At 38.4% G+C, this 19,045-nt stretch overlaps 1 protein-coding gene across 2 annotated transcripts in view; it reads left to right on the top strand.

The window, feature by feature from the left end:
- Positions 1 to 16,790, top strand: part of SLC39A12 (solute carrier family 39 member 12) — a 35,394-nt gene extending 18,604 nt beyond the window's left edge. The window contains exons 8-12 of one of the 2 annotated variants that reach the window (XM_086614809.1): positions 903 to 1,010; positions 3,276 to 3,339; positions 8,166 to 8,324; positions 9,742 to 9,929; positions 16,662 to 16,790. In XM_086614809.1, the coding sequence (XP_086470935.1) occupies positions 903 to 1,010; positions 3,276 to 3,339; positions 8,166 to 8,324; positions 9,742 to 9,929; positions 16,662 to 16,790 (648 nt within the window). Of the gene's footprint in view, positions 1 to 899; positions 1,011 to 3,275; positions 3,340 to 8,165; positions 8,325 to 9,741; positions 9,930 to 16,661 lie in introns of both variants that reach the window. The other variant, XM_086614808.1, reaches the window with a different exon arrangement.
- The last annotated feature ends 2,255 nt before the right edge of the window (positions 16,791 to 19,045 follow it).

Here is a 19,045-nt window from a genome sequence, read left to right as displayed (position 1 = left end):
AGGTGAAGAGTTTGCATCCGTGTGAAATAGTAATGACAGTTGTTTAGGCTCTGTTTGAAGAGGAGGAAGGAATAGATGTAAGCACCAGATATTTTAAAGAATGATAACTTAAAATTTCCAAATAGTTGACTCTTATCCCAATGGATTTGAAAATGTAATATATATGTTGCAGGCAGTAGAACCCAGTCTTATGTTAATATCATCTCCTTGCTCGCTGCCATGCGTATAGTAATTCTATTACTTTATTTCATGAAAATATGATTATACACAAGCATACAATGTAGCACAAAGCGTGATGGCTCATTAAGTTTCTCAGCATGGGAAGCTATCTTAATGTCACTGAAGAAGGCTAAACCTTTGCTTGTTCTGTTTTACAGGGAGTATTTCATAACTTACCTGATTTAGATACATAGCTATGAGTCCCTATTCCCACTATCTTTGAGTCACCCATAAGAATATTGTGTGAAATTAATAGAATGAGAATATTTTGATGATGGTGATATTTTGTTTGCTTGGTAAAAAGCAGTCCTTTATGTTACTTTTTTGGAGAGGAGGGCATTATCACCAGCCCACAAATCTTTAAACATGTTCTACTGAGAACTAGGTGAATTCTAAACGTTAACTTTTATATCCATCTTGGCTTGAAATTTTAATCTTTTTTTTAAAAAAAAAAACAAAATAAGTTTCTTTAAACCACTATGGTTGTCACTAATTTAGATGATTCACTTTTGAGGGTTTTTTTAACCAAATCAGCATTTATGCCAACCAACAATCTGTTTCAATAGGTTTTGTCTTGAAAAAAATAATTCTTTTAAATGCTAAACTTTCACAAAAAACTGAGAAAGACTGCACCTGTGTTCATTGGGTTACAGAACTAATTGCAAAGCATCTTCATTCAGCAGGGCCTTTCTTTAGTTAATGGGCACTGGGGACATTCCCATGATCTTCCAGTGGAGTCTGAATTAAATGAACATTCAGGCAGAGGCAAATCTACTTCAACCATACAGTTGGTAGGTTACCAATATAACATACTTCCCTGATTTTATATCCTTCTTTCTCTGTTCCTCAAAAAATGAAGCAAATTAATGTAATAAATCAGTATTATTTTTCAATCTTTTTTGATTTGTCCTTTATTACATGACATGATTGTTAGGAATCTCTAGATTTTAAAGTTTATATTGAACTTTCAGAGAGCTTTCAAACACAGATTTTACAATAACTTTTCTTGAGTATATATCAGATTGATATAACAATACACCTCCTGTACTACCATTTGTTGATAAAATTATTGAAGATTTTCCTCCTCCCTTCTTTTTAAAAATTTATTGTATGTAAAGGCAGGCTCTCCCATTGGAAAAACAATAGGATTTCTTACAGTAAGAGTTCAGTGCATAATTAGTGAACAGATGAAATCTTGGACGGGTCTTGGGTGTTTTTCCACAGATTCTAAGAGTAACATGAACATTGGAAATCACAAAATTTTCTATTGGGCTGTGGACGGTATCCAGACAGATATATCTTTGCAAACTAATTTGACTCATACCTTTTAATCTGTTTTCTCTTTTTCCAACAAATCTCTTCAGTTTATATGTTGTATCTAGAGACATAGGTTCTTGGTTTTTTAAATCAGAATCTCCAGAGATCTTCTGTAACGTGAACTCCATTTTTCTAAAGCAGTTGTGATGGGTAAGAGCCTCATGAACCACTGCTAATCTCTCAGACACAGTTTGGAAACTCTCAATTGAATGCAGAGCAAACAGACAAGTGAAGAATGTTTACTAATTTGTGAGTCACGTCATAGCTTCCTGTTTACAATAATGAATGAGCTCATCATTCCTTTCAAACGCAAGATCCCCTTAAAGTTATGTATAGATCACATGAATTAGCTAGTTTGTACAAGAGCAGCCAATTTTTCAGTGTCATGTAAGTAATAGTAAGACAAACATTGGTTGACAAGAAAAGCTTATAAATCCTTCAGGTCTGTGATTAGTCTTGCAGTTTTGACTCTGAGTTCAAAGAAGTGGCATGTGAATAAATATTACACGAGAAGGGGAACAATTACTGGAATTCATATGACTGACTGCAATCATGGGAATTAATGACTTTTATTTTTCCTTTAAAACGCAGATTTTGAAAACCAAATCCCTTCTCTTCCTTTGTCATGCCTCTACAGCACATATCCCACATCACAACCAAGCAAATACCAGCCAAGAAACATATCCCATTTTGCAGCCGATACATATCTCTGCTATAGTTTTTGGAGTGGTGGCTGCTGTCCCTAACAAAGCACTCTTAGGTGCTGCTGTTGACTCTTCACTGGCTGCCATAATAACTTTAATATGACTTTTTTTCCAAACAAAGAAAAGATAGCAATCATAAATTCAGTTTTTCTAGTTTCAAACAAACAAGTTTCTTGTCTTATCTCACCCTCGCACAAATTTCTCATAATTACTCTAGTCAGAAAGAAAAGCCCCAGGGAGGTAGAGGGAGAGAGACGTTCCTAATGTTCTCCCTTCTCTCCCCACAGTTGCAGTTTCTGTTAATCAATCATTAGGGCTGAAGCATCATATTAACTCTGTAGGATAAGAACAAAGTTACTGTATCTTTCTTCACTTGAAATAAGGGTAAATTTCACTCATTGCTGGAGTATACTCATGTGCTGCCATGCCCAGCTGGTGATGCCTGATGCCAACACGATGTCAAGAGAAGAGGTACTGGAGGCTGTACCACCCTGAAGAAAAAAACCCTTATGTTTTGAAAGGGTGCGAAACATACCTCAGATCATCTTTTTTAGTCTTGTGTTTACACAGAGTAACTGTGAAGAACAGGAACTCCAGAGAGACTCTGGCGTCTACCTGTTTTTCATTGGAAATCCTATAGACACTCCATGCTGCACGAATAGACAATCATCCAGTCATGACAAAATGAAAAGATACAATTTGAATTATGATGTCCTTTTTAGTTCTACATTTGGTTCAGATTTTTGTATATTCAAGCAGAAACATGATTTTCTTGGGTTACAACAGGGCTTATGAATGTCTTTCTTTCTACCTGAATTAGACTGTAACCTTTTCTGGGCAACAGAGATTTTTACGTGTTTCTGCAGTACCAATCACACTGCCAGTGCTCGGTAAATGATTCTAATGATATCTACACAAATAACGGTGACTATCTTTAATTCAAAAAGCTTGAACTTACTTGATATTTTCTTGTATTTATAGTAGCAGCTGGAAGAGCCCCTTTAACACTGATCCGTTATCTTTGCTTTTAACTAGAGAAGCCCAGAAGATTCTGAGTCTGCTGAAGTTCCTCCAGAGAGTAAGTCAATCAGCAAAAAAAGTTAGTATCAATAAAAAAACTAGAAAAGCAACAGGAAAAGCCTTAAGACCTGAGATGGATTTGAAAGTCTGAAGCTAGCTTAGCTCTGTGTTTGCTCTGTGCTACCTCACCACATCTGATGGTGCTTTGCTATCTCATTAAATATCTTCTTAAAGACTTTTTCAGCTGCCAACCCTGTAATTGAGAAGTTCATTAATCTTATCGTGTCCATGCTTTAATGTTTATTTACTCACTGTTGCATACAGTTTTTCTAAAGCCTTTGCTTAAAAGGAAACACTCAAAATTTAATACAAACCAGATTTTTATAATTGTAAACTTTGCTTGGGCTTTTATTTCTGAAAGTAGTGAAATGATTGTTGTTTTGGCTCACTATACGAATACGATTCTGCTTCCTTCTTTTACACATTAATACAATAACCTCTTTAAACCAATAATAAGTTATTACATGTATGGAATTATGGGCTAGTAATGGCTCTCAGTTTTAGGATAATGCTTTCTTCAGAGAGCTTCAAAGTAACTCTTATCTTCTCTGGTTTGTTGCTGCTTACTGCAAAAAATGGGAAAATAGAGCATAAACCAAACTCCACCTTTGACTGTACTTGTGTGACCTTGGTGAATTTAGCAGAGTTGCAGCCATTCAGCTCAGGGAATAGCATTTTAATTGAAATCAGTTTATTTACTATAATCGACTCCCATTTTTTTGTGATCTCAAATCTCAGGTCATCAGTTTGATTTATTTAAAATGTCATAATATTCTTCTATTTGAAATCTGGATTTCCATTTCTTCAGTCTCATCCATTCCGCAGCTCACACTCCAGTGCTAGTTTCAGTGTGACTATTAGCCCATCTCTATGTGTTTCCTTTCTGTTCAATTGTCACTACCTGCAAAGCACAAAGAAATTAATAGTGATCTCAGCATTATTTGTTCCGAATAATTAAATTTGATCTATAACTAAATTTGGGATAGTTCCTGGACTTGTCCAAAGTATTTGCTACACAACATACTTTTCTCTAAACTGGAGAGACATGGATTTGATGGATAGACCACGCAATGGATAAGGAATTGGCTGGATAGTTGAACTCAAAGAGTTGTTATCAACAGTTCAATGTCCAGGCGGAGGCCAGCGATAAGTGGTGTTCCTCAGGGGTCAGTACTGGGGCCAGTGCTATTTAACATCTTTGTTGGTGACATGGAGAGTGAGAAAAAGTGCACCCTCAGCAAGTTTGCTGACGACACCAAGTTGTGTGGTGTTGTGGACACGCAGGAGGGAAGGGATGCCATCCGGAGGGACCTTGACAGGCTGGAGAGATGGGCCTGTGAGAACCTCATGAAGCTCAACAAGGCCAAGTGCAAGGTCCTGCACATGGGTCGGGGCAATCCTAAGCACAAGTAGAGGCTTGGCAGAGAATGGATTGAGAGCAGCACGGAGGAGAAGGACTTGGGAGTGCTGGTGGATGAGAAACTCAACGTGAGCCAGCAATGTGCACTTGCAGCCCAGAAAGCCAACCGTATCCTGGCTGCATCCAAAGAAGCGTGGCCAGCAGGTCGAGGGAGGTGATTCTGCCCCTCTACTCTGCTTTCGTGAGACCCCATCTGGAATACTGTGTTCAGCTCTGGAGTCCCCAGCACAAGAAGGACATGGAGCTGCTGGAGCAAGTCCAGAGGAGGGCCACAAAGATGATCCGAGGGCTGGAGCACCTCTCCTATGAAGACAGGCTGAGAGAGTTGAGACTGTTCAGCCTGGAGAAGAGAAGACTCCAGGGTGATCTTATAGCAGCCTTCCAGTACCTAAAGGGGGCCTACAGGAAAGCTGGAGAGGGACTTTTTACAAGGGCATGTAGTGATAGGACAAGGGGCAATGGCTTTAAACTGAAAGAGAGTAGATTTCAATTAGATATAAGGAAGAAATGTTTCACTCTGAGGGTGGTGAGGCGTTGGAACAGGTTGCCTAGAGAGGTTGTGGCTGCCCCCTCCCTGGAAGTGTTCAAGGCCAGGTTGGAGGAGGCTTTGAGAAATCTGTTGTAGTGGAGGGTGTCCCTGCCCATGGCAGGGGGGTTGGAACTAGATGATCTTTGAGGTCCTTTCCAACCCTAACCATTCTATTATTCTATGATTCTATGATTCTATGATTCTCAGTAAAATTCTTTGGTTTGTTCCATTTTTTCCTCATCACTCAGTTTTATCTTTCTATTAGAAATCAGTAAGTGAAACCATAGTAGGGAAGGGGGGTTGTTTCGTTTAAGGTTTTTTTGAGAATACATATTTTCAGAAGTTTGTGTTGTTACAGTTCTTATGAATAGCTAAATGCATAAACATACCTGGGTACCTTGGTACTGAGCTAAACTTTTAGGTGTTTTTTCTCAAAATTGAATGGAATCTACAGCTCTAAGACAGAAGCCTGACGTCTCCAGAAATTCCAGACTTCATGGTAAATGCATTTCAAGTAGGACTAGGAGAAGAGTCAGTCATGTTACATAGCCAGTGAGTACCTCGGAATGCAAGAAGCTACCGGAAAAAAAAAAGATTTCTCACTAGCCCTCTTCTCATTTATCCACACTTGTTCTATCAAGATCTGAAAAGATCAAACAGTAGCATTTTATATTTGGTATACTTAGAGAGACATTATATTAAATAGAAATATTTTTGCTGTATGAGTAATGAAAACATTGGAAAAAGGATCTATTTATGGATAAATGTTTGCTTTAAATTCTTATTCAAAGCTTCAAAAACATAATCTACAGTAGCTTTATAAAAATTATGGAATAGAATTTGTTTTGAGTTCTTATCCTCTATTTAAGCAGAGAAAATTGTCAAAAATAAATGTAGGATTGTTAAGAAGAAGAGGCTTTGTAGAAATAAGGTAATAAGTTAATAGTCACTGTTGCAGCAATATAATGCAGTGAGATAATTGCTAGTAACAAAGTTGCTTTAAAATAGGCTGAAAGTAAATAAGAAAATTAAGATAAACTTTCAGATTTGTTTATATATGTATCTTCTTAAGTTTCAGTCAAGTGAGTTCACAAAGCTTACATTTGCAATTGCTCCATAATGTTAACCTGATCCTTGTGTTACACTATAGACAACATGTTGGAGTGAGTTCCAGTAATTATGGTACATCTGCTTCAGCAATCAGATACTTGGATAAAACAGACTAATAATATCTCAGGGCAAGCCATGATTTTGTCCTCACCAGTGCTTATTACAAATCACAAACTTAATGCAGTGCAGCAATCTATTATTTCTATGTAACTCATGCTCTACACTATTGATTATAAACTGCCTATGGTGTTTAGAAAGAACTGTGCAAACTGGGGACATCCATGTCTGGCTCTGTAAGCTGGCAGGAAAATCTAACAAGCCTGCCAATTTTTCTGAACCTGCAGAGCTCCCAGGCAACTAGGAAGGATTTTCTGAATACAGTGGTTAGGCTTTTACGTCCTGTGTGGGTTTTTTTATAACAGCCTGAAGAATTCAGTTCTAGCCAGTTTCTGTAGGAAAAACATCTCCCCCATCACTATAAAATGGACATCTCTGGAAAAACACTACTGAAGTGAAACCTCGTAATAAGTATATTCAGACAGTTCTGTGCAGCTCCGCGTTAGCTCCTTAGACTGTCATATTATGTCTGTGTGGGGCCATCAAAAGCCAGGAAAATACATGTCTAGGGCCCACATCACAACCTTGCTGCTTCAGGCATAAAAGCAATCCTTTGCAAAGTGTTCTTCTATCCATACTGTGAAGGGGGAAGCTGGATGAGTTTCCTGAGAGGTATTAGGAGGTCCTGCTTGTAAGATTGCAAATAAAATGGGTGGAACAAAGTACAGGATAGGAGAGCCAATTATATGTTGCTAAGCCTAGACATTGAGCCTATGTATGGAATCTCATTGTTGCTTGAAGAGATAAAATCCCTTACCATGAATCCCTGTCAACATGCTACCAAGCTATCTGGGTTACAGGCTGGATAGAGAGGCTATCCCTAACTCCTTAGCTTGATTTCAGTCCTTGTGTCACTAGTGGCACCTTTCCACTCATGTCAGATGCCTAATCATGGACATCCAATGTGCTGTTCCACATAATAGCAAGGTCACAGAACAGTATGGAAAAGAAAAACAATCATCTGCATCCATGAGTGATGATGCTTCAGACAGGAGCACTGTGAGTATAACAGCCACTAACTGGCTGGAACAAAAAGTGGAAACGAGCATGCTGTAACCCTGTACTAATAGTGATATTCTGAGGCTTGTTGCCTTTCATCTCTATCTTTAACTGCAATACAATCTCATAAAAAACAGACCTTGAAAATATTACTCAGTAGCAGCATGCTTTACAGCATTAAAATGATCAGCTGCATGAAATCAAATATTCATCTTCACTACAGCTGTGCAATTCTGTGAGCGATGATGGAAAAACTCCCATCTTTTAAAGAAAAAAAAATTCAACTAGGAAAACTTGTGTGAATTTCAGCAATCAAAGAAAGATTAATGGAAACCCTTAGGATATATCAGGAGTTTGGACTCAAAACTAGTTCTAAGGTTTTTATCTAATAGTTGACCTAGAAGGTCAATAAGAAGGCTACTTCCTGATATTTACATCTATGAATTATTCTACAACCTACTTTTTTTTGTTTTACTGTACTGAGGGAAGTGTAATAACAAGGACAAAATAGATAAACGCTATTGTCCTCTGATTATTATGACTTTTCATAATGTTGCATGTGAAGTCACCAAAAAAACCCAAATCATTTTTAAGATAACAAAAATTATAATATCTGATTGTGTTGAAACTTCTGGGCTTTTTCGTTGGTTGTTTGTTTGTCTTTTCCTAGGTAAGAAAATTAGCTTGTTAGCAATAATGGTTCTGGTGGGTGATAGTCTTCACAATTTTGCTGATGGCTTGGTAATAGGAGCAGCATTCTCATCCTCAACAGAAACAGGTGTGACAACAACTGTTGCTATTTTATGCCATGAAATTCCTCATGAAATGGGTAAGAAATATATATATATATATATATACATGTGTATTTTTCCTGACTGTATTTGTAGTTCCAGGTTTTCTGAAGAATTCGTTCCTGTATGGCATTAGTGGAAATTCTTCTTACTTGTAGCATCATGAACTATAAAATTAACATGTGAGACGGATGTAGAAAGAGGCTGTGTTGTTCTTTTTCCCCTTTATAAAAAGGAGGGGAGGTTTCTGCCCTCATTATTGGATGCCATACCATCTCACCTTCTCCAAATGTAGATGCCATCAGGTCAGAGTGGCCCTTTAGTCTCATGTGTACAGACACAAAAACCAGTAAGCTGTAAGAGCCATGTTTGCCTGACACAATGAGCAATCCAAGAGTTTTAATATGCGGTAGAGCCATTTAACAATGTATTCCTCATGCAACCTTCATTCCTGCTGCTAATCAAGAGTAACAAGATAGTAAAAGAAGATATGTGACCCATTTTACTAGAAGGCAGGACAGGAAAATAGTTCTATTGAACATTGTCCTCAGTTATCTCCTTGGGGTAAATCTTTCAGTGTGGTTGAAGTTGTTCCTGATATTGAGTTGATGAACATATATGTATGCTGGCAATTTTGAATGAGAGCTGTGGATTCTCATTTCTATTCTTAAATTACTGGAGATTTCATGTGCTGTTTGTGTAGACAACATCCCGACACAAAAAGGTGGGATGGAGAAATTGCTGCAAAACTGACATCTCTTGTTTGCATAGCAAAGAAATTATCAAAATGCTGAACAGCTAACTTCAAAGACTGACCTTCTTAATTCTGGGGCAGTAGTGCCCCACTGTCAAAGTGGCATTTCTACAGTCATGGAGAAGAGTTTTCAAAATTTTTTATTGCAGACCTTTTATGAAATATTTATTTTATAAGAAAAATCTGCAATGGGATTCTGACGTACAATTTACCAAAGTTGATAAGGTCTGAAATCAGTGGAATTAAACTGAAACTAGAATCAGATTGGCATGGGTTTTTCTAACTTGCAACACCTGTAAAACACACAAAACTGATGCTGCAAATATCCTCACATGATTCCAACTGGCAAGTTCCCAATCGAGAAAGATTTAGAAACTCTGGGAAAACATGTGACTTCACTTTTGCATGTATCCAAGTTGGAAATGTCACAGAACATCAAGAACTAACAGAAAGCCACTCCTGAATACTGTATGCTATCTTTAGGACCAGCTAAACAAATACAAGTCAATATGGGGGTTTTGGTTTTGTTGTTTCTCACAGGTTGAGTTTATAACTAATTCTACAGAAATCTAAGGGCAGTCATCCATCATTCACTATCTTTGTGCATATCTTAGTTGTTTTCCTTCATGTTTTATTACCAAGAGTCTTACAAATACATTTATCAGCTACATAATAAATTTTCTGTCTTTTTCTCTATGCAGGAGATTTTGCTGTGCTGCTAAGTACAGGGCTCCCCACGAAGATCGCAATTTTGATGAATTTTATAAGTGCACTAACAGCATTCTTAGGGCTTTATATCGGCCTTTCTGTATCAACGGACTCATGCATTCAAAACTGGATTTTTACTGTTACAGCTGGAATGTTCTTGTATTTATCTTTAGCAGAAATGGTAAGAACTTCAGTGTTGTTATATTTTCCTTTTAACGTAGCCACGTCACAGACAAGTGTCAGACAAATGCAGGTGGATTAACTTGGAGGGAAAAAGTCTATCATCTGCCCTGTGTGTGTACAGTGCTTAGAAGAATAGTCTGATTTTGTTTGGTGTCACTGCTATGATAGGTGTAATTAGTAATAAAAGGGTTATAAAAGCTATTAAAAGGACAACATAAAGGACTTTTACAAGGAAAAAGGTAAACAATACATTTTTAGGCCTGAAAGAGTTATTTAGTATAACAAAAAGAAACATTTGAACCTACAGGGGTTTTTTAAGTCTTGAAGAAGTTGGTTATTTTTTTCTTTTTACTCCTCTTTTCAACAAAGGGGAGTAAAAATACTTTACAAAATACAATTACTCTGTATTTTTCACATGTGATTTCAACAAAAATTTGGTGTTTCTGAACTAAAATGCAAGATGCTTATCCTGTGCTCTTCCTGGTCAGCCTTTCTTTCTCAGAAAGGTTTGGATGACCTCCTAAGCAATTTAAAACCCATCAGATTGCCTCAACATTTTCATATCTGTCCGACATTTTTCATACTCCCAGTTCAATAGCAATGATCACACTATAGAAAAATAAAGTGTAAAGATATACATTAGGAGGAAGGCCTAAGGACTGTGGAAGAATGTGGTGGAATCTTAACTCATGCAGATCCCTCAGGCCACATCATTTATTGAAGAGAAGCTGTTGCACTTGTAGCAATACAGAACTTAATTACCTTGCCAACTTATTTTAAGTATCACATGGCCCTTTAACCAACATGTATTAATGTAAAGTTGCTCCCAAGCTTCTGAACCAAGACCGAATATTTTGAGTGATTAGATCAAGAGGTGGGGAAAAAAAGAGCTCTATCTCTTCATAAATTATTACTGTGTTTTTCCCAAGCCTGGTTGTCTCTCTGTTCTGTTCGCTACTAACCCTCACCTCATGTCTAAGACATCATTTACCAGGTTCAAGTATAATACTTGAAACCTGATATGTATTATAACCTATTTAATAATATAGTTGTAATAATTGACCTTGGGTGTATTTTAAACTATTTTTGCTACTGTAACAAAATTAAAGTGAACATAAAATGCTCCTAAGAGCTTTTGAGGGAACTGCCAAGGGATTGTGGATGTGTCAACAGTCCTGACTGAGGTGATAAATAAGAGACAAGCACACTGTGCACCAAGTTAGTTCTTGTTCTGACGCAGAGAAATTTGGAAGCGAGGCTGCCTGCATACTCAACAGGCATAGTTTTACTAATGTGGATAAGAATGATTTAGGAGTATTTTTCCTTCAGTGTAGGATCAGCATCCATCAGGGATTCACAAGCTCCCAGAACAACACCATGTTTTTTGCTATGTCTTCAAAGCAATGTGCTGGCTGTAAATCCCAAGAGATTACACCAGTCCAGGTAGACAGGGCTATGTTTTCCCTTGTTTTCAAATTGTCACCATAATCTTGTTCTTGATGTGAAGAGGAGAAAAGGAAGAGAAAGGGAAAGATTTTCTTTCTCTCACCTCCCTTTTACTAATAGGGATTCCTATCGGCCTTTCTCTGAATTTTGTTGAAAGAATTACCATTGGGTCACTTACCTATGTTTGTCAGAACTGCAAGTGTTGAATATCATAGGGATTATTTTACTGAAAAAAATATTGCTGTAGCACTGCAGGAATCTAGAGATCTGAAAAGTTTCATATGTTTGTATGGCATATGTCAAAAGAAAATTAGCCATGCTTTATGTATTTTTCAACTCTCTGCACAGAAATAACTGCTATTCTCTGTTGCATTCTCATCCACAAACAAAAATCATCAGTGTTTCTGCTCATGGGGTATGAATACTTACTGGTGTACAAAGCTTAACTATATTTTTCAGTATTTGCTTTATGGGCTTTCACATATCCATGTGCTCATCAGAGCAGCAGTTAAGTAAGAGAGCAGCAGTTAAATAAGACTGAACAGCCTCACTGGTTTCTGCATTGAGGAACACTGAGGAGTATGAGGTGGAGATTCATCAGCAGGACAGCTGCCGCAGTCAAGGTTGCATAAAAGTACTTCTGTGGTTAATTAAAGATTTTTCGTTTCTACAAATGGCATTCTAACTCATCAACAAGCAGAGTTTGTTGGAAAAAATGAGGAAAAAATGAGGAAAAGGACAAAAGATACAATTATTTATATCTTTCATCCTTTTTCACCAAGAAATTCTGCAAAACTTCATCTTCCCAGTAACTGGGGAAGGTGGAAGGGAGGAGTATTTTGTCTTGTAAATGTGTATGCACAGGTGTAACATTGCAACCTAAATTGTTTGTTGCTTCAAGATATGCATGTGACTAAACACCTGTAACACTGTGGGTTTAGTTGTTGTTTAACTGTCGTGGGTTAGGTTGAACCCCCCCCCACAGCCGGTCACTCCCCCTCCCCCACCCCCAGGAATGAGGGAGAGAATTAAAGGATAAACGGGAAACCCGTGGATTGAGATAAGAACAATTTAATACAGATGATTTAATACACAGTGTAGGTGCTCACCACCCCCTCTTGTGCGAAGCCCGTCTCGTCCCGAAGCTGCAATCCCGGACGAACGCGAGGCCCCGAAATAGAGAGGGGCAGAGAGAGAAAGAGAGAGTACTCCGAGAGTGGGAGTACTGGGAGAGAGAGAAAAAGAAAGAAAACACAATAGAGCAAAAGTGCAGCAAGCGCAAAAGAGCAAAAGCGGCGAAAGAGCCAAAGCGCAAAAGCCCTTCTGTCTGGCTGCCCCTCACTTTTATACTGGGCATGATGCTGCATGATATGGAATACTAATTGGCCAGTTTGGCCCTCAATCTTAAGTTCCACCACAAATCACAAGGGGAATCGTGTCCCCCTTGTCCCGGCTGTGCTCCCCCCTTATCCCGCCGTGCTTCTGCACTCCGGCACACTGAAAAGTCCTTGGAGTTTCATGTCCAACCACAAACATCAGCTTGCTATCAGCATTCTTCTCAGAGCGAGCCTCTGAGTAAAACCAAAACACGGAGCTCTTCTAGCTGCTAAAAAGAAGAGCTAACCCAGTCCCAGCTAAAACCAGGACATTAACCAAAATTAAATCCCCCGAAAACCAGCTTTTTATGAGCAATACAGTGAGATTTTTTGTACTTGGTATCCGTTTAGACGTCGTAAGTATAATCATAACTTTGCACTATTTCCAAAGAGCCTTTATTAATTATATACCTTTTCTTCAACATATCTTTAATCTGAATTGAAACTTGAGACATCGATATATGGAATGGAACAGACCAACTCCCTCCTAATGAATCATTTCTTTCACAAAACATGTCCTCTTTTCCTCTTGAGAAACAAGCTTGAAAATCCTATATCAACCTCTTAAATCAGTATCTATGAAGTAATCATTATGGATAAATATTTATGAAATCACATACACTGTATTAAACCCCAAGGGCTGGGATGTCATTTGTGAATGATTGTATAGATCATATTGTTTTACATGGCTCCTGACCAGAAACACTGCTGTCTAACTTGAAAGGAGGGAGATGGAAGCAGGAAAGATGTTAAGGATATCAAGAAACAGGAGCTAGCCAACCACTTCCTGAGGCAACTAACCGACATTTTCTCTGACCAACCTTAAAAATCTTTTCGATTGGTGAGATAAAGCAGTGTTTTTGAAGGGACTTATAGGGCTGTTTGTTGCAGCACAGCAGTCAGCCATATATGCCATAGCTTGGTAGAACTCTTGTTTAGGCAGCGCATGGTTGAGAGCCCCTCATGTCTTCTTTCAGCTTGTCACTTCCTAATTTTTCATATCTTTTGTGTGCTCATGACATGAGCTGGAGTGGCAATATAGTCCCTTGATTAACAGTAACTCTTTTGCCTCTAACAGACTTCAAGCATTAGCAAGTGCGATGGCATCCAACAGCTTGGATGTGGTGCTGTCTTCCCTTACTTTGTGAAGTGTTTTGCATCTGACAGTTGAACAAGCTTATGCTTCCTAAACAGCCCCCTTTTCTCTGCCGTACCACATACATTTGTGTTCAGAGAGAGCTAGGGAACCATAGCTGATACTGTGTCAGCAAACAGCTTTTATATTCAGAGATAAGCACACTAGGTAAGGTTATAGAAACGCTCTGTGTGCTTGATAACATGCACATAGCTTAGGTGGAGGGAGCAGACATCTGCATTGGATGTAGGAAGGGTACTACCTGCTGATAATTCTTTTTTAAAAGCGTCTTAGGAACCTACTGTGCGTGTATGTAACTCATAAATTAGCATTGACAGTGGTAAGAGAAAATCATAGAATCATAGAATCATAGAATGGTTAGGGCTGGAAGGGACCTTCAAAGGTCATCTAGTCCAACCCCCCTGCAAGGAACAGGGATTTCTCCAACTAGATCAGGTTGCTCAGGGCCTCGTCCAACCTGGCCTTGAACGTCTCCAGGGATGGAGCATCCACCACCTCTCTGGGCAACCTGTTCCAGTGTTCTACAACTCTCATGGTAAAAAATTTTTTCCTAATATCCAATCTGAATCTCCCTCCCTCTATTTTAAAACCATTACCCCTTGTCCTATCACAACAGGCCCTCCTGAACAGCCTCTCCCCATCTTTCCTGTAGGCCCCCTTGAGGTACTGGAAGACCGCTATAAGGTCACCCCGGAGCCTCCTCTTCTCCAGGCTGAACAGCCCCAACTCTTTCAGCCTGTCCTCATAGGAAAGGTGCTCCAGCCCTCTTATCATCTTCGTGGCCCTCCTCTGGACGCTCTCCAACTGGTCCATGTCCTTCTTGTGTTGGGGGCTCCAGAACTGGACACAGTACTCCAGGTGAGGTCTCACGAGGGCAGAGTAGAGGGGAAGAATCACGTCTCTCGACCTGCTGGCCACGCTCCTCTTGATGCAGCCCAGGACGCGGTTGGCCTTCTGGGCCGCAAGAGAACATTGCCGGCTCATATTGAGCTTCTCGTCCACCAGTACTCCCAAGTCCTTCTTCTCAGGGCTGCTCTCGATCCATTCACCACCCAGTCTGTATTTGTGCCTGGGATTGCCACAACCCAGATGTAGGACCTTGCATTTGGCCTGGTTGAACTTCATGAGGTTGACATGGACCCACCTCTCCAGCCTGTCGAGGTCCCTCTGGATGGCATCCCTCTCTTCCAGCATGTTGACAGCACCACACAGCTTGGTAGCTTTTGCAGTGGAAAGGAAGAAAGTTTCCTATTTAGAGAACTTGGTCACTCAGGCACTGGGGAAGAGGAAAAAACAGGCTGATTATAAGGATAAATAAGAAAGATCGGAGGTCTAGACTGGAACCCTGGATTCAGGCTAGGTCTTAACAGTTTTTACCTATATACACAACAAAAACCACATGCTCTGAACACTTGCAAGCTGTCAGTTCAGATTTTGATTTACATCAGAACTTTGAGGTGCTTACATTTACTTCAGATTAAAAGTTTCTGATGATCCTTAAATACAAATTAAATCTAACTACGTGAGTTTCTAGGATGCAAATTTGTACCGTAACTTAAACCACTGCCTAGTTGTTACGAAGATCCAGGTTTTCCTGTTATTTTCATGCAAAACTTTAAAGCAGAGGCAGATTTGTCACTATAGTTTTCTTCTGGGCCCATGGCAACTTCCAGAGAAAGCAGAAGGCAGGAGAAGCAGACCCAGAGACCCCCCTCTGACAGAGGGAAGGACAAGCATAGCAAACAGATGTAAGCACACCCTGGTTAGCCTCCTTGGTCGGCACCACTCCACTGTCTCCCAGTGGCTGATGCTGCTACAGCTCCTGCAAAGCGGCTCGAAACAGCAGAGGGAATAAGTAGCTTCATTCAAGTGCAGGCTGTGAGCGGAGCAGGGAGGGATGAAAAGAGAGTGCCAGGACCACTCACTCTTGTTTCAAAGCTCACAACAAATAGACAAAAAAAACCAAACAACCAAAACCAAAGGTCAGTACCAGGCCATTGCTCTATATTTATTTCCAAAGTTGATGTGAAAGTATCAGCAATCATTAGTGTCTCCCCTGGTGTCTGTAACACATAAAGCGTAAGTACTAAGAGAGTCTGAGCCTGAGGCACATTTCAGAGTGTCTGTTGGGACATACATTTTGTTTAAAACTTTGATAAAAGAGACCATGTACGGTGGAAGGTCAATGTAAGTAGCTTTTAATACGATTATAAACAGCTGCTGCTCCTCAAAACACACAGACAAAAATATTAAAGGTAATTTTTTCAAACATATTTTAAAAATCCTGACTTGTATGTTTACTAAAGCCCAAGTAAATTGGACTTTTGCTGGTTAATTCAGTAAGAGCAGGATTAACCCTATATATAGCACTGAAACAAAAAAAATCCTCAAACTGGTTTATTCCCACAAAAGGGAATCACTAATTTTCCTAAATAAGCATTTCCTGACAGACAGCTGGATAAAATTACTAAAAACTATTGAGAAGTTAACAAATTTTGGAATGTCATTTATAATTCTTGTTGGTGCTAGTAAGAGAACAAAAATTAGTAGAATTTGATTACTTTAAATATTTCCCTGACAAAATCTGTGTTATTACAGTGTAAAGAACATGCTATAGATTAATAGCTATATTCAGAAACTCATCATTTTTAAAGTCTTTTTTTAATGAAGCTTGTCTTGTTTTCCCATAAGACTTTTTTTCCCAGAGATTAATATATCTGGCTCTCATTCTGGTGTCTTATTCTTTTTTTAGCTTCCTGAAATGACTCATATTCAGACACGGCGACCCTGGTTGATGTTTCTCCTACAGAACCTTGGATTACTACTAGGCTGGATTTGCCTCTTACTTTTGGCTATATATGAACAGAAAATTAAAATATAAGTTTTCTGCTGGAAATCTTGAAGTACCACTTATGACAGTGGATAGCATTATTCACAATTTTGTCATGTCTGCTATAGTGATATATAAATTAAGTTGCTGGGATTTTTATATCTGAACAGTAGATAACTATTTCATTTTATTAACTTATTGTTCAGATTTTGTAATTTTTTTTTTTTGCAAACATGAATGTTTAGAATTATGGTTTTTTTTTGTTACTGAGTTTACCAAATCCCATGCTCAAATTCACAGGAGCTTTTGATTAGATTTTATTGAGACTGTTCTAGTTGAATGCTCTAAGTGATCTCTGCTAATCTGATTGAAGAAAAGAATAAACCACTTTTATATGCAATAATTAAAGTGGACTAACCATAGTTGAATAATTTGAAGCAGAAAAGTTTGTTGCCTCTTGGTAAAAACAATAAATGTATTTCCATAAAACTACAAAGTATAGCAAAACTAAACTGTTAAATGGCATACAGCAATCTCATTATAATATCTACAATATCTACTTTGTCAACATAAAGACCCTCAGTAGTCATATCTTACTGATCCACTACACCAGGTAAAAACTGACAAGTATAATGTTGAAGTTTATGATCTAGGAATCTGAGAATGTCCTTTTCCAACTGTAATATAGATTCTCATACATGTGATGGAATCTGTGATAGTCAAGCATTGGATTATGGTAACTGTCAGAGTAACTGCCTTCTGTGTTATCACACCTCTGCTGGTTGCTCGTAGCAAATGCTTACGAATTGTTACAAGAAATATGTTTTAACTCTTTTTCCCTGATATCCCCTCCAGGCTCCTCAAATCAAGGCATTCCTTGAGCCTTACTTCTGAGCCACCATATTTAATAAACACAAATCGTGTCTTCTCATCAGCAATTAGCTTATTCATAGACACGTGATGTGCATTGTGGAAAGAGCTTTTTCAATTGTCTAAAGTGCAGGTTGCCATTCTCTCTTAGGGCCTCACTGCAACTCCTTCTATCCTGAGTGAGTTTTGTGTAATTAGTCCTCTTGATTTCAAGGGAATTCTGCATGACCTGAGACGACTCATTTAATTTAGCATTGTAGAATCAAGCTTAAAACAAATATACAAATTCTGTCCTGACTCTGAGGTGCTGAGCAACGCTCAGCTGTGCAATTTCTGCTACTTACATGCTATCAATTTTTGGTGTAATGACTCTCCCCTACTTAATTTATCTTTTTCTATGAGAATTGAAACACGTTCTTTCTCCCTCCTCTGATGAACTGTGGAAACAAGGAGAGCAAATTACAGAGCAAATATATATTCTTTATGCAGCAAGTGGATATTTTTTGTCTTAACTCAAGCTTGAAATATGGCTATATTATGACATGGTACGACTGTCTCACAATGTGTCATGTGTTTATCCGACAGCTTCTAGTGAAGGTACAATTATTCTCATACTACAGAGAGGAGTAGAATCTACTCTAATAGACACTGTCAGTTCCCTAAGGCTTCATGGGCACCATGGCATCTTATCATCAAAATTTAGAATGAAAATAATTCTGAATTTCATTGTTTATAATAATCCAGATTCATGGGCTTGTGGACTCCTAGTCATCCACAGACTACCGTTGTGAAAAACACTTAAAGATAATTTTAAAGGTAGATAAGCACTCATTATGTACTAAATGTACATCTAGGCATTTACGTACCTTCAAAAACCTTGTCCTAAACAATTTATCGAAGGTCACACAGGAAGTCTCTATCTGACTAGGGAAATGAACTAAGCTGTTTTAAGTCTCAAAGTAAAATCCTAGCTTGTTTTATTTAGGTGTGCAAATATTATGACTGCTTTTTCTGTTGGTTTAACTTTGAAAGATGAGCTGAGAAGCCAGGACTGATGCTTCTCTTTTCAAAGATTACATTTTTCAGGAGTTTATGTTTGCTTTTAGTAAGGTAAGATTTTTTTCAAAGTGGTTTCCCAGTATTTCATCTGTTTGTATTGGTGCAGAGTCACTCCATGACCTTCAGCTGTGACGGTCAATTCAAGCAATAGCAGGACACCACTGGACGTAAGCAAAATCTATTCTTGTATCAGATGGTGCAAATGAATATTGGAAACATATTTCAAAGAGCAGAGCTACTATAGTTTGAATGTTTATGTATGCATACTACAGAAAACAAGATTACCAACATGATCATATTTCGGTATTATCACTGTATTCTGTAATATTTTTCTACTATTTGTTAATGTGTCTGAAAGAGGGCAAGTAATTTCCAGC

This window comes from Tauraco erythrolophus, chromosome 7, assembly GCF_009769465.1.
Source record: "Tauraco erythrolophus isolate bTauEry1 chromosome 7, bTauEry1.pri, whole genome shotgun sequence".
Classification (NCBI taxonomy): Eukaryota; Metazoa; Chordata; class Aves; order Musophagiformes; family Musophagidae; genus Tauraco; species Tauraco erythrolophus.
The sequence above is the reverse complement of the archived record's forward strand: the minus strand, read 5'-3'. Positions and strand labels throughout refer to the sequence as shown.